This window comes from Notamacropus eugenii, chromosome 3 (assembly GCF_028372415.1).
Source record: "Notamacropus eugenii isolate mMacEug1 chromosome 3, mMacEug1.pri_v2, whole genome shotgun sequence".
Classification (NCBI taxonomy): domain Eukaryota; kingdom Metazoa; phylum Chordata; class Mammalia; order Diprotodontia; family Macropodidae; genus Notamacropus; species Notamacropus eugenii.
Window position 1 is genome coordinate 309,266,418 of NC_092874.1, and position 15,138 is coordinate 309,281,555.

Sequence of the window (15,138 nt, forward strand, 5' to 3'; positions counted from 1 at the left end):
ACCTTCCAGACCATGTCCAGAGAGAACACCTGCCTGGGGGTGTCCATCTCTGAGACAGTGAGAGACTCCCAGGCAGGAGAGCCCCATCCATGCTTCACCTCTCTCCTTCCTCTCCAGTTACCTCCTCCATTGCTTGTCACTCACCACCAGCTCTCTCCTCCCTACCCCTCCCATTCTGCAATCAGGAACCGAGGTCTGCCTTTGTTCCTGCACTGGGTGTGTCAATCTACTTCTCTGAGCTTACTCACCATTCCTGTAACTTTCAGGACCCAAGTGCTCCTTCCTGGCCCCTGCTCCTCAATGGGTGCTACCATATCCCCCCTCTCTTAGAACATAAGCCCTCTAAGGGCAGGGATCATCTTTGCTTTTTCACCTGTATCCCCATTGCTTAGTACAGTGTTTGGCGCATGTGTGTGTTCATCCTTCGTTGCCAAAGAAGACCAAGCCATCAGAGAAATAATGACATGACTTGCATTTGACTTTGTTTTGAGGGAGGGAGGGCTGTGCAGGTCACCAGCCTCACTTCTCCTCCAGAGCCATCTGAATCCAGTGACCAGATGTTCATCAGGATGACTGGAGATGACCCAGGATGAGGCAATTGGGGTTAAGTGACTTGCCCAAGGTCACACAGTTAGTGAGTGTCAAGTGTCTGAGGTGAGATTTGAACTCAGGTCCTCCTGACTCCTGCACTGGTGCTGTATCCTCTGCACCACCTAGCTGCCCCCATTTGGCACATATCAAATCCTTGGATAAACACATCTAAATGAATAAATTGATTATTATTTGGGGCGGGCTTGGATCCATCCTGGTTATTATCATTTCCCAGCATTCCACTTTGATTCTGCTATTATAGGTGACGTTTTCACTGACCTTGGCATCATCCTTACCTGTGTTTTTTCTGGTTCTTCTTTCTTCAGATGCCATCAGCTTCCGTAGTTCATCCCCTCTTCTGCGTTCATTGTCTTCAGCCTTTCTTCCACACAGTAATGTTCTGTTACATTCACCTGTGAGGGTAGGAAAGTCAATTAAATCAATCACCCTGGCCACTTAAAGTCATTAACAAGATCCTCTAGGCCTGGCACCTTTGTCAGGTGAGACCATTTCTATCGAAGCCACCAATCAAAGACATTGAAAAGTCCTCACTGTATTGGAAGGAGTGAAGGCTATCAGATGAGAGGGAGGACCTTACCCAGGAAATGGCTTGGGATTACCTGGAGACTCAGTCCTAGCCTGTGGGTTTGAATAAAATAACAGGCTGGTTCAGAATCTGGGCTTTCATGGGATGAAGTAGCCCAAAGGTGGGGATGGTTCAGCCAAGCCCTCAGAAGGGAATCTCTTGGATAGGAAGGAGGAAAGAGTGAACATTTCCTGGCTTTGACCAGAGGTGACCTTATAAGACTTCAGGAGGTGGGAAGGTTTGGGACTTTCCAGATCATTGTATCAGGGTCCACATGAGAGCAGTAGCTGACAGCAGTATCCACATTGGGAGTCAAGGACAAACTAGGTAGACTGAGGCAAGGCAGCTTCAGGACTCTACAGAGAACTGAACAGAAGGCCACACAATATGGAAGAAGGACTTTGGGAAGACCCCCAACACCAGGAATCTGTGAGTTCAGCCCTTTGCCACATGAGTGCTAGTCAAGGCTTGAGTCCAGAATCCTGTATGTGTAATGTGACCCAGGCTCTTATGTTTTTGGTGGTGGCGGGGTTTATACCAACTATACCACCTTGGTAAACTCCATGTCTAAAAGCAAATTAAGTCTGGCTGGCTAATTGATATCAACTGATAATCAAGACTAGTGGAAGGCATTTGAACAATAGTACTAGAATTTCACCCTTAACCCCTAAGGGTGCCCCTAGAACCCTGAGGGGAGCACTGGTCACTCCTGGGGACCCACCTGAGTGAGTGGCATGGAGCCTGGCCTATATGTGGTCCACAACCTGTGCTGCCATCTCCCTTCAGAGGGGTGTTGGTTGTGTGTCCAGCTCTTTGCTACTACAAAAGGCATTGCTGTTGATATTTTGGTCTATCCAGGACCTTTCTTTTGGTCATTGAACTCTTTGGGGTATGTGCCTGGTACTTTGATCTCAGAGTCAATATATGTGGATATTTTGGTCATTTTCTTAGTCTAATAAAAATAATAATAATAGCTAATAGCTATGTAACACTTGCTGTGTGGGGGACGTTGTGCTAAGCACTTTACCAATCTTTTGATTGCAAGCTCCTTTCCAGACTCCAGAGGAGACTCCTGGGGCCTGGAGAGGTCAGAACACTTGCCCAGGGTTGAAGAGCTGTGAAGCAGCAGAGCCGCCTGGTTTCTTCTGCCTCCCAGGCCAGGGATCTTCCCATTTCTTCTCTAAACAGAGAGCCCAGGAGGGAGAACAGGAGAGTTGGGGTGAGGATAGGAAGCGAGGAGGCTCATATACACTGGTTGTGTCATGACCCAATCAATGCTGCCAAGGTCATTGGTGACAGGGATTCCAGGCATTCCTGGACCTCAACACATCGGGAATAAAAGCCAAACATGGTTGTAGGCAAACAGAGAATAGGTCCTCTTTATTCTGGTTTACTGAGATTTCGACTCTCAATGTCTATGTGGGTAAGCCCAGCCACAGGACAAGAAACCAACCACAAATGGTTTCCCTGGCACTCGAGAATCTTTTATTATTTACATTTGAAAACTGGGTGTGTCAGAGAGTCCTGGCAATCTCTTTGAGGCCCATAGTGGACAGAGAGGGGCTCCAAGGAGGCCAGACTGACATCTCGAGAAGCACCTTACGGATTTTGGAATGCCAGAGGCAGAGCCCAAGGGACCATAAGCAGCAGCAAACCCAAACCATGCCTGGGCAAGAGTCAGTCACTCCTCAATCCCCTATTAAGTCCCTTTTAAGTGAGCTGGGCACTGTGAATGCGACACTAAGAGGGAAATAGCGTCTGCCCTATAGGAACATACATATTCTACCAAGTGAGTCAAGAAGCGTGGACAAGATTATGATATATATCACATCTATCCTATATCTGTATGTTGAGCTGTCTGTTTATCTCTATGGCCACTTGGGGAGGGGTGGCTCAGGAGAGGCCTTGGGCTGAAGATGAATCTGGAGCTGAGTTTTCAGGGCAGGTCATTTGGTCCTGGTGTCTTCCAGATCTTTCCTGGTAGCTGAGCCAGCCTTGGGGAAGTGGAGACTGGAGGCCAGAGGGTAGGAGAAGGTGGTGGTGCTAAAGCCAAACTAAGCATGGGTGTTGGCCAGGGTTGATGGTAGGGACAGAGCAAGACATTGTCTTTGACCCAGAGGGAGCAGGTCCTGGGGCCAGCTCAGGAGGGGAGTTGACGTCTTCCATCTCTGAGCCAGCTCAATGACAGCTTTACCACACACCTCTCCACACATCACAGTATTTCTTGTTTGGCTCTGTTGCTCGATACCTGCATGACCTCAACAAGTCCCTGCATCTCTCTGGCTCAGTTTCCTCAACTGCAAAATGAAGGGTTTGGATTGGATGACTCCTGAGGTCCCTTCTGGCTCCATCCTCTGAGCATGGAACCCTAAGAAGGGAATTAAGCTGAAGCGCCGACTTCTGCCCACCCCTCCTTCTGGGGACCTTGGGTGGGCCTCAACTCTGCCTTGGAAGTTGGTCCTTTTTTAAATTCTCATCCCCTCAATCCTGAACCCAGGTCCCAGACTCAGTCCTTAGGTGTCTGTTAACCATCAGCAGGATCCAGTTCTGGGCGTGTTCTAAATGTGTCCATTTTTCAGGCTGACTTCTGTGGGGTGTTAGAAGAATGGATGCTGAGCTGGCAAAAACATCAGTGGCTGTCCAGCCCACCCCCCTTCACTTTACAGAGTAGGAAACTGAGGCCTGATGGGGAGGGGCCTTTCCCCAGGCTTCTCATCCCCTCACCCCCCGGAGGATCTTTTACTTTGTATGTACTTTGTGTCGCTTCTCTGTACTCCCTCAGTTTCCCCAGGAGAGGGCCAGCTCCTTCAGGGCTGACATGATTTCCTTTTCCCAGCATTCAGCATGGTGCCTGTTGTGCCATATTTCATGGGGCAGCCCCACAGGATAAGCGATGGTTCTCCCTGGAGTCCATTGCTGAGGCCAGGAAATCCTGACTTCCAAACCTGGCCACCGAGTCAGATTTCCTTCCAGGCCTGGGGGCACCTTTATCTGTACTGCCCTGCTGAAGGTTTGTAACCCTGGACCTGTGCTTTCACCTGGGGAATTCCCTCTCCCAACCAAAGCAGGCTGACTTTCACTTGGTGTTTGTTGCTTCCAGAGCAGACTGGGGCGGTAAGGACAGCAGAGACTTGCCCATCAGCTAGTGTGTGTCAGACTTGAACCTATGACTTACCAGCCTTTCTCTATCCTACCATGGAAGCCTCTCCAAGCCTTGGAGGGTGAAGCTGCTTCTCCTTCCATTTTCTCTATCCAGGAGAATAAGCTTTAACCTAGAAAGGGCAGAACTAACCTAGTTGGGAGAGAATGAAAGCCCAAGACGAGGAAATAGGAATTGGGACAGGTGAACTCGAAATGAAGTCAAGTTCATTTTGGGAACGAGAGAGGACAAAGGACAGCCTTTGTCTTAATGGCTGAGGAATGGCAGAGTCTGAGGTGGAAGGGGAGGGCAAGAGATTTGTCCTGAGGACCAGGAGAGGGAAGGTGATTCGATGACTACTGAAGTCGTGTTGGTCCCCCAGAAAAATGTCAGACCAGGCGGAGAGAACTAGAACACACAAGAGTCTCAAAGCTAGAAGGACCTTGGACAAGGGATGTCAGGGCTGGAAGGATTCTTGGAAGTCATCTAGGCCAATCCTCTTATTTTACAGGTGTGGAAACTGAGGCCCAGACAGGAGAAAAGATCTTGCCTATGGTTCTTAGAAGGGACCCCCAAGTTTCTAGCTGCCCTGCTGAAATTGAGCACATTCTTTCCTTATTTCAGAGCTCACCTACATTCCTGGCCCTGGACTCCTCCATGTCCTTCCCCTATTCCCACTCCCAGGGTTTCTTCCCTTGAGCTGTCCATTATTAAGCATTCTATGAGATTGCAGCCTGCCTCTGGGTCCTTAGCCTGGCTGCTGACAATTGTACTTGCCTGGTCTATGGCTTGGTATGAACGCTTTCTCAAATGCATTTTTGAACTTTCAACAAAATGATATGAGGGAGGCTGAAAGCTGACTCCCAGGTGCTGGTTAGGGAAGCTCTGTGGCATGGTGAAAGGAGCCTCTGGCATGGAAATTGCCAGTGTCCCTCAGAGTCCAGGCAGGAGCCCCTTCCCCCTTTTGGGGCCTCAGTTTCCCTCTCTGTAAAATGAGTTGTTGTCTTTGGGGTCCCTTCTGGCTCTAAGTTTCTATGTGCCACTTACTATGACAGGAAACCTGCCTGCAGATTAACAAACCCTTTCCTCCTGAAGCCCCCGGGCTCACACAGTCTTGTCAGGAAGCCCTCCTAGGATGGAGAGCTCCCTCCTTCCCCAGAGAGCCCACTTCCCTGTGGGATGTCTCCAGTCTTGGGAAGGGCTGCAGACATCAAACTCAAGTCTGCCTCTGACTCCCTCCCCATTCCTCCAGGACAAGCTAATAACCCTTCTGGCACCCACTAGGCCTTGCTCTGAGCTTCTCTTCCAAAGCTACATGTACTCATTTCCTTCCATGGCCCTGTCTTGGTGTGCACTCGGGCCCTTTCACCAGCCAGGCCACCCTGTCCCACACACTTTTCAGCTTAGCAATGTCTTTCCTAAACAGTAGCACCCGGAAGTGAGCATGTGACTTGACTAGGACCTAGGATGGGGCACCTCCCCTGCACCACATCCCTGCAGCCCCTGAGGTCTCACTGCTGACTCCCTTGAACTTGCAGCCCTCTCAGAATCCCAGCTGATCTCCAGAGCCTCCTGCCCTGGGATTCTGATGTTCTTGTGAAGTTGACTTTTGGAGTCCAAGTGTGGAATTCCCTCCTTATAACACTGGGATGATGTTGGGTCTTCTGGCCCCAAGACAAGCCCCCCAGTTTCCTTCCCACTGCACCAGGCTGCCTCTCAAGAATGTTGACAGTCCTGTGATGGAGGAGTGACTGGGGCGAGTTAGGAGCTTGGTGCTACCGTGGAAACAGAGTTCAGGAAAATTTGGACTTGTTAACCCATACTTTTTATAAATGAAGCTGCTGACCTGCCCCAGAAAGAGAGGAAAGGTTATGGGAAAAACTCCAGTTGAAATTGAAGTGGGCAGCTGCTGGGTAAGAAAAGAAGATCCTGGCATGGTGGGGAGGAAGGCAGGTGTCCCAGCCCTGGGCTCCCACTGTCTTGTGGTATAACAGACCTTCTCTGTACAGTGTATAGAATGCTGAGCTCAGGACATGAGAGCCAGGACAAGCTGACCTTTACTAGCTGTGTGACCCCAGGCAAGTCACTTAACTTGTTCCCCTCAGTTTCCTCAACAGTAAAATGGGCACGATAATAACACCTACCTCCCAAAGTTGTTGTCAGGATCAAAGGAGAGAATATTTGCAAAGCACTTAGCACAATGCCTGCACATAGCAGGTACTCAACACATGTTTAGTGTTCCTTCCCTGTTCCCCCATCTCAATTCCCTTGCTTGTAAAATGAGCAGGCTGGGCTGTGCAACCTCTAAGATCCTCAAAGTGCTAATGTTCCTGAGAAATCTCAAACTCCGCTCCCCTCCATCCCCTGTCTGTAATTGTGTCAGTAGCATTTCTGATCACACTTCATCCAGGACCTAGAAACCCAGTCTTAGGGGGTGGGGCAGTTCAGTCTGGACTCCTCTCGGGTTCTTTCCAGGGTCAAATCACATGCAGGGACATTTTTTACATGGAGTCACAGGACATTTTCTTTAAGATCCCTTATTATTTTGGTGGTTAACTTCTAAACTTGTAGCTTCAGATTTTTTTTTTTGGTAAATAGTATTTTATTTTTTCCAATAACATGTCATTTCAACATTCTTTTTTAAAATAAGATATTGAGTTTCAAATTTTTTCTCCCTCCCATCCCCCTCCCCAAAGTGACAAACAATCCGATATAGTTACACGTGTGTAGTCATGTAAACATATTTCCACATTAGTCATGTTGTGAAAGAAGAAATAGAAAAAAAGGGGAAAGCCACCAAAAAAACAAAACCCAAAGTGAAAACGGTCTGCTTCCATCCTCCACTTTCGGACTCGGTAGCACTTTCTCTGGAGGAGGGTAGCGTTTTCCATCTAGAGTCTTTTGGGATTGTCTTGGATCATTGTGTTGCTGAGACAGTAGCTTCGGATTTTAGCACCATTGTGTGGATCTTTGCCTCAGGCCTTAGTGAAAACAGAATGTACTGGAGTGGGAGGCCCGCTGGAGGGAGAGCCTGTTTCTCAGAAGAAAGTCAGCTCCCTACGGGCAAAGACAGATCCCTGGGGAGTGCCCCACAGGGACAGGGTTAATCAAGCCTGTGCTGCTGACCTTGGAAGGTTCTGGTGAGAAGCACTCTTTATCTCCGTGAGTAGTTAGCCTAGACATTTCTCTAGCAGACTTAATGGGCTCTGAGGCACTTTATTCTCTCTTCATTTCTGGCAGTAGGCAGTTTAGGTATGAATATTCCCATTTGATGGATGAGGAAGTTGAGGTTCCGAGGTGAAGTAAGAATAACCACAGTCCCCACAGATAGACTCTACTGGCATCACAGTCCAGGAGGTCCAGGGGGGCAGATGTTTTCTGCATTTTACAGGTGGGGATACAGGTTCAGGAGAAGGCATGAAATGAGGGGAAAGAGTCAGGTTTAGAGCTGGAGGATCTGGGCGGAAATCCTGGCTCTGCCACTTACACCTGGGTGACTTTGGGTGACTTTCTTTTGCTCTCCAGGCCTCAGTTTCCTCATGTGTAAAATGGGAGGCTCCATTCAGCTCTAAAGCCATGATCCTATGGGGTCAGCCAAAGTTTTGTGGCTTAGAAAGGAGGGAGCCAGGACTTGTCCTTCTACATTCTGTGCCAACCAGCCAACAAGCTTTTATTAAGCCCCTTCTGTATGCCTGGCACCATGCTGGGGGGGCATAGGAGACAGAGAGTGACTATGGTCTCTGCCTTCATGTAGTTTACATTGTAACAGGGAGACAATTTACACTTCACATAGGGGAAGAGTAAATACAAGATAACCTCTTGGAGGAGGCATCATCTGTGGGGGGCGGAAGGGACCAGGAGAAACCTGTAGAAGGTGGGATTTGAGTCGAGTCCTGAAAGAAGCCAGAGGAACCAGGGGGCCAAAACATTCTAGGCATGGGGAACAGCCAGTGCAAATGTTTGGAGATGGGAGATGGAGTCTGCCATGGGAGGAGCCAGGGAAGGGGTCACTAAGACTCCCCAGAGAAAGGAAAGGACAGTGGGTCACTGGAGATCTGGGCTGGTGGCCTTATTTAATGGCAGATGTTGAAACAGTGGCATCCCAAAGCCACCTGGGACATCTGAGGAAGTGCTGGAGCAGAGGATGATGGGAACTCCAGATCTGGGGCTGACCTCATTCTTTGTTTGCTCTGTCACGCTTCAGCAGAAGCCACTCACTGGTTCCTTTTGTTCAAGAGTGTACTGTACCTTGCAGGTAGCATTGAAAGGGACTCTGACTGCCAGCCCTTCCTAGCTCTGGCGTCTCAGAGTCCAGAAGACCTGAATTCAAGCCCTTCAGACATTCCTAGCTGGGCAGTCTTAGGCAAGTCCCTCAAGCTCAGTTTCCTTCTATGTAAAATGAGCGGTTTGGACTAATAACCCTGCCATTCCTCATCATGCATCTATTGAGCACCTCCTATGTGCCAAGCCCTGTGATAAGTGCGGGGATGCAAAGGCAGAAGACAGTCCCTGTCCTGGGGTGGGGGGCTTCCAGTCTAATGGGGGAAACAGGAAGCAAACACCTGAGTACGGGCCAACCATATGCAGGGTCAAATGGAGTCTTTCCTCCAGCTTTGAATGGAGGAACCAGTCGCAGCCATATTGGCTGTACCTGGGCTGCTCATAGAAACCATGGGGTTCTGCGTATTACCAGCCATCCGTTCCAATGTCCCAGAATGTCTCTGATGCTCGTCATGCTTTGGAAGTTCTCTGGTCCCTAGACCCACCACTGGAAAGCACAGTGTCATGGATCTGACTTTTTAACATGTTGATAACTGTATCTCAATGAAGCAGCTTCCTTCCTAATCCTGTGTATTTTACTTTATGCGTTTAAAGCTGCAACTCTGAGAAGACAGGGCCTGGGCTCCCCAACCTGACCGCTGCTCCAGGGACCTGAGACAAAGGAGGAGCCTTGGATGGGGTCCCCAGGGCCCCTGGCAGCACCAGATCAATGACTGTGCTTTGGTTTTCCTTTGAAAGAGATGTTGGAGAATTGACGCCCCCCCCCCCCCCAAGTCTTTGTAAATTTACATATTGAATTGTAACTGAAAGATGATTACTTTTAGGAATATTTTAAACTCCTACAGAAAAGAAAAGGCTGTGAGCCACCCACTCATCCACCTACCCACATTGACCGACATTATAGAGCAAGAAGACCAAGGACACTGCAGATGGCTGCAGGAAAAAAAACAATGGTAGCTCCAGTGACCTCAGCAAAGGGGCCTAGAACAAAAACAGGACCAGCATGGGGCGGGCAGGAAGGCCATGGGCAGGAGGACAGGAGGGGCCATGGGAGGAAGGCCATGGGCACGAAAGCCATAGGAGGAAGGCAGGAAGGCCATGGGCAGGAGGACAGGAGGGGCCATGGGAGGAAGGCCATGGGCAGGAGGGAAAGAAGGAAGGTCATGGGTAGAAGGTGCCATGGCCAGGAAGGCCACAGGCTTGGCCAGCCCTGAGCTTCAGCTGCCAGCTCTCAGAGAAGGTTTTCTGGGCCAGTGAACTATGTCCTCTCATCACAGACACCCATCTTCTCATCTCTCTATCTCTATGTCTCTTGTGTCTGAACAAGTTCAGAAGGGCACATGGCCATCCTTGCTCCATCAGGAAGAGGGGCAGGGTGACAGAATCAATCAGTCAACATTTATGGAGTGTTTATTGTGTGCCAGGCACTGTAGTATGAGCTGGGGATACAACAAAAGGCCCAAAGAGCCCCTGCCCCCAAGAAGCTCACCATGTAATGGGGAGACAACCAGTGACACAGGACAAATAGGAAATAATTAACAAAGGGATGGGGACACACTTCCTGGGGAAGGTGGGATTTTAGCTGGGTCTTCAAGGAAGCCTGATAGAATCAGCTTGATACTGGTACTCTGCTCAGCCTCAGGAGATAGAACCAGGAGCTGTGAGTGGACACAGAGAGAAATTTCAACCAGAAGAGTGTAATCACTTAGCTGTTTCAGGTGGAGTGGGGTCCCTTGGAAGGTAGTGAACTCCTCATTCTTGGAGTTATCCAAATGTTGGCCGGATGCTCCTTGGGGCTGCTGTAGAGGGGATTCATGGCTCAAGTCATGAGTGGGACTGGACCCGATGACCTCTACCTCAACCCTGAGACCCTTATCATTATTATCCTTATCCTCCATCAGGAGGATACTGCATCTCTGAATGGGGAAGTGTTTGTCTAGTAAACGTTAGCACTAGTGTCAGAGCTCACTCCCTGGGGGGCTTTTTCCACTCTCCCCCCAACAGTTGGCCAAGAATCCTTCTGGGAACAGATGAATTTGCTTCGTGGATCTGGTGCCAATTCCCAGGAGCTTTGACCAGCTCTTTGACCATTGTTATCTGGGCTCAGGCCTTCCAAAGATGATGCCAAGGATTTCTGAGGTTCTGGCCAATGTCAGAATTGTCATCTGATGGGCACTTGAAAAGAAAGGGCTTCCACAGTTTATCCCATGGGGACAGGGGGTGGGGCAGGCAGGTGGTGCCCTTCTGAGGCAACTGCACAGATGAGAACTACTTGGGCAGAACAGATGCTCCTGGAAGACTGGGGCATGGTGCTTGGCACACGGTGTGCTGGCAGATTGATTCAAGCTGAATCACCCACCCAGGGGCACAAAATGAGGCCACCTGGGGTGGGAGAGGGGGAAGGGGGAGGGGGACTTTTTGTAGGGGAAAGAGCCAGCCAAACCTGAGGGCTCCCATTTTCCAGATAAGGACACTGAGGTTCAGTGAGGGCAGGTGACTTGCCCAAGGCAACCTTGGCAGTCAGTGGAAGGAGCCAAGTCCCTCACCTACTCTAGATCACAGTTGCCTCATCTGGAAAATGGGAGAATAGTGCCCATGCCATCTTCCCTGGGCTCCAGGGCTTTGGCCTGCAGTTAACGCCACGGTTGTTCTTTCTTCCCATTTCCCCTCTGCCCGTGACCACCAGGAGAGCACTGTGAGGTGAATGCCCGCTCTGGCCGCTGCGCACCCGGCGTCTGCAAGAATGGCGGCAAGTGTGTCAACCTGCTGGTGGGTGGCTTCAGGTGCGAGTGCCCGGCCGGCCAGTATGAGAAGCCCTATTGCGGGGTGACCACACGCAGCTTCCCTGCCCAATCCTTTGTTACCTTCAAGGGCCTTCGCCAGCGCTTCCACTTCACGCTCTCTCTCACGTGAGTTTGCCCGAGGGCTGGTGGGACCCTGATGAGCCCAGAGCACTTTCCTGGGCCACATCTAGTCTTTCCTTCCAAGTCAGACTATTCACAGGCCCTGTCATGGGCCCCATAAGGCAGAAAGTAGAGACAGGCAAGATGGCTTGGTAGGAGGCGCAGTGAAGGGCCTGTCACCAGAACCAGAGGGAAGAGCAGCCTCTTACGAAAGAGCCCCAGGGCCTGGCTTGCCCAGGTACTAGTCTTTTGTGCAAATGTTCCCTAAATTCTCCTTATGGCCTATGGTTAGTAAGAGGCTTGTGTGGACTGCCTTTTGGTTTCCTCAGACCAGGCAGGTGGCCAGTGAATGGGGCCTAGCTTGGCCCCCACCAGCCATGCTCTCAGAGTCCCAGGGCCAGCTCACCACCCTCGTCCCCCAGCCGTCCCTTAGAGCCTTGGGTCCAACTCAGCCCCTGTGAGCCATGTCCTCTGAGCCTCAGGCCCAGCACAGCCCCTGCCAGCCACCCCTCAGAACCCCAGGTTCAGCTCAGCCCCCACCAGTCATGTTCTCAGAGTCCCAGAGACAGCTCAGCCACCCCTCAGAGCCCTGGTGCCCAGGGACTCCCTTCTCACATCTACCTCCCAGATTCCACAGGGACCTGTGATGGGGGTGCGGAGAAGACCACCAGGGGCTGGTACCAGAGAGTGTTAGGATAGTTGCTTACACAAAGGTAGGTGCCCAGAGAGTGGATTCCAGAAAAAGATAGTCAGAGAGGCCTGAGCAGAGAACAGGCTGGGTACCAGCACAGGGTAACCTGACCTTTGTCTGAATGAAAGTTTTGGGCTTTCCGGGAGCTGCCCTGGCAGGCAGGGGGCCCTCTGATGCTCACAGACTCCTGGGAGGAGGCTGGTGTGAGGCCCAGGAAGGAGAAGCAGGGGCTATTGGACTTCTTGGGGGAGATTTCAAGCTAAGACTTCTCTGGGCTGTGGTATTTCCAGCCACCTTCTGTCTGGGCCAGGCTGAGAAGATCCATCAGGGGATGGAGAACGATTTTGCATCTCACATCACTCATAGAACTATGACCCAAGGAAGCTGATGGTCGACTTTGGCTGGGAGCAGAGGGGGCCTGTGCCTACTCCTTGTCCAGGCCAGGTCCAGAGGGGCCAAAGCAAGCGGCCCTCCCAATGTCCTTTCCTCAGGCCACAGTGGAGGCCCCCAAAAAAGACTCCAGGGAGCTGGTAGAGCTGTTTCCAGGGGCTCACAGGGCTCTTATTTGGAAGAGGTTCAGCCTGTTCTCCTTGACTTTAGAGGTTAGAATGGGAATGAAGGGGAAAGGTGCAGAGCAGACCATCTTTGGAGATCAGGAAACACTCCCTGACTCCAAGAGGTGTCTCAGGGAGGGAGGGCCTGCTTGCTGGATAACCACTGCTTATCGAGGGCTCAGGAAGTCTGGGGTTTGTGCTGGTCAATTTAGTGACTTCTAAGTCACTGTAACAAGATGTGTGTGCTTTAATGTCAAGAGCTAATTTTTATGGAGTCACAACTTTGGACTTAAAAACCAAGGTACAGACAGCTTCTGGGTCGGACTCAGGTTGGGCTCCCTAACTCTGACATCCCCTGTTCTCAAGCCCCTCCCAGTCCATATCTTCTGTGATACACTGACTGAAGTGATTCCACAGGGGGCCTGGGCCCCTTCAAAGACTGACAAGCACTGACAGGCTCTCTGACATTTTTTAAAAGCAGTCTCCCTTAACAACAGAGGAGCTCTGCTGCTCCCAGGGTTTCTGAGAGGTCTTGGCAGAGCTGAGTTCTTAACATTTTAACTTAACTTCTCCTGCAGCTTGGCAGGAGGGTGGGATATGAGAAAAGTGCCTTGGCTCAGGTCCAGGGCCCTTGTCTTCTTTGCTATGGAGACTGCCCACCCCTGCAGGCAGGGAAGGGGACTTTAGGTGCTGGTAGAAGCTGGCTCCTCCTTGGATCCTCTCGCCCTTTGGGTTCCTGAGGCACCTTTGGCTGCTGCAGCCAGTAGGCTGGATGCCCTCCTATTGGTTTGGACAGGCTCTGGGCTGGGGAGAACTTGGACGGGTCAGCTATGATCTCATCCCACTCCTTCAGAGACAGCCCACGTCCACTCAGGGCATCTCGGATGGGAAGAGTGGGAACCACGACCTAACTGCGCTGTGCCAGGCGTTAGGGATGTGAAGACATGAAGGGAAGCATCCCTGCCCTCCAGCTGCTTCTAGTCCCCTGGGAGCCCAGGATTGTGTCTTCTCCCTCAGGCAGCTTGGGGAGCCAGGCGCCTTCTCCTCGGGGCTCCTCCCCAGTTTGTCCTGCCTTGTAGGTTCACCACCAGAGAGAGGAACGCCCTTCTCCTCTACAATGGCCGCTTCAATGAGAGGCACGATTTCGTGGCCCTGGAGATCATCGAGGAGCAGATTCAGCTGACCTTCTCCACAGGTGCGCCCCGCCCTTCTTCCTGAGGCCCCTCCTGCCTGGGGCCCTGACATTCTCTCCTGGGGGGCCTCTCAGCTTTGGCTTTCCCCATGGTCAGCACCCTGAGCTCCAAGTGAGAAGCCCTTGATGGCTGAGACACTGGAAATAGCACGTGTCCATTTCTCACCAGCTCAGGGAGCACAAGACCAGAGTCTGTCTGGTGTAATGGACGAGCCCAGTGAATGAGCTCCCCATCCAGGACACTGGGATAATGACCAGTTAATATGTAGCCAGGCCTTTGTGGGAAAAGAGACTTGTGCTAATGGGCTTATTGTCTAGTCCGGATCAGATGATGGTTGAAGAGGGTCTTTTCAGGACAGACTCCTGGGGATCCTGATACAGAATAATCTCATTAAAGCCACAACACAGCCTCCTCCCCCTCTCCCCAACCACTCAGGCCCCTTATTTACAGTCAGGAATTTTGGAACACAAAGGGAGGCCAGCTAGCACAGCCCCTCCCAGCCCTTAAGCATGATAATAAAAGCTTGAAGCTGTTTTAGGTTCAGCCAAGCCCTTTAAAAATCTTACCTTCCTCCAACCCAGGGAGGGAAGTCCTAGTGTTGTCCCCATTTAGATACATAGGAGTGGCTGTGGAGATGAAGTGACTTGTCTAGGGTCACTCTGCAAGGCCATGTCTGCATCTGCAGCCTCTAAACAGGGACCTCAGCCATGCCTGAAGAAAGCGCATCCCTCTGTCCAGGAATCCCTCCAGGAAAATTAACAACAATTTCTTCTGTTGAAGAGTGTGTGCCTAGCCAGGACTTTCCCCAAATCTCACCTCCCTAACATGGAGATGGTGTAAGAATCACCTCTGTCATCCAGAGGAGGAGTCTGACAGTCCAGAAGGAGAAGAGCCTTGCCTCAGGTTACTTAACTGATGAGTGTAGGATGGAGCTTGAACTGGCTCTGCCCTGCTAACCTGCTCTGTCTGGGGGAGGGAAGGCACAGGCTCTGGAGTCAGAGGGCTTGGGCTTGAATCCTGACTCTCACATGAGCTGTGTGACCCTGGATAAGTCCTTTTCTCTCCCTTGGTTTCATTTTCCTCCTCTCTGAAATGGGGGTGGTCTGAGGCCCTGACTGGCTCTAGGTCCAGGATCTGAGGACCCCTGTGACATTCCCTGCCCCTTTGCTCTTAGCTCTGCCTCAGAGGCCTTGGAGGACA

The 15,138-nt window shown here is 51.1% G+C and overlaps 1 protein-coding gene across 2 annotated transcripts in view; it reads left to right on the forward strand.

The window, feature by feature from the left end:
- The window catches only part of CELSR1 (cadherin EGF LAG seven-pass G-type receptor 1), a 152,729-nt gene that overhangs the window by 74,097 nt on the left and 63,494 nt on the right, over positions 1-15,138 (forward strand). For both annotated transcript variants that reach the window (XM_072596574.1, XM_072596575.1), the window contains exons 3-4: positions 11,284-11,506; positions 13,825-13,940. In XM_072596574.1, the coding sequence (XP_072452675.1) occupies positions 11,284-11,506; positions 13,825-13,940 (339 nt within the window). The remainder of the gene's footprint in view (positions 1-11,283; positions 11,507-13,824; positions 13,941-15,138) is intronic.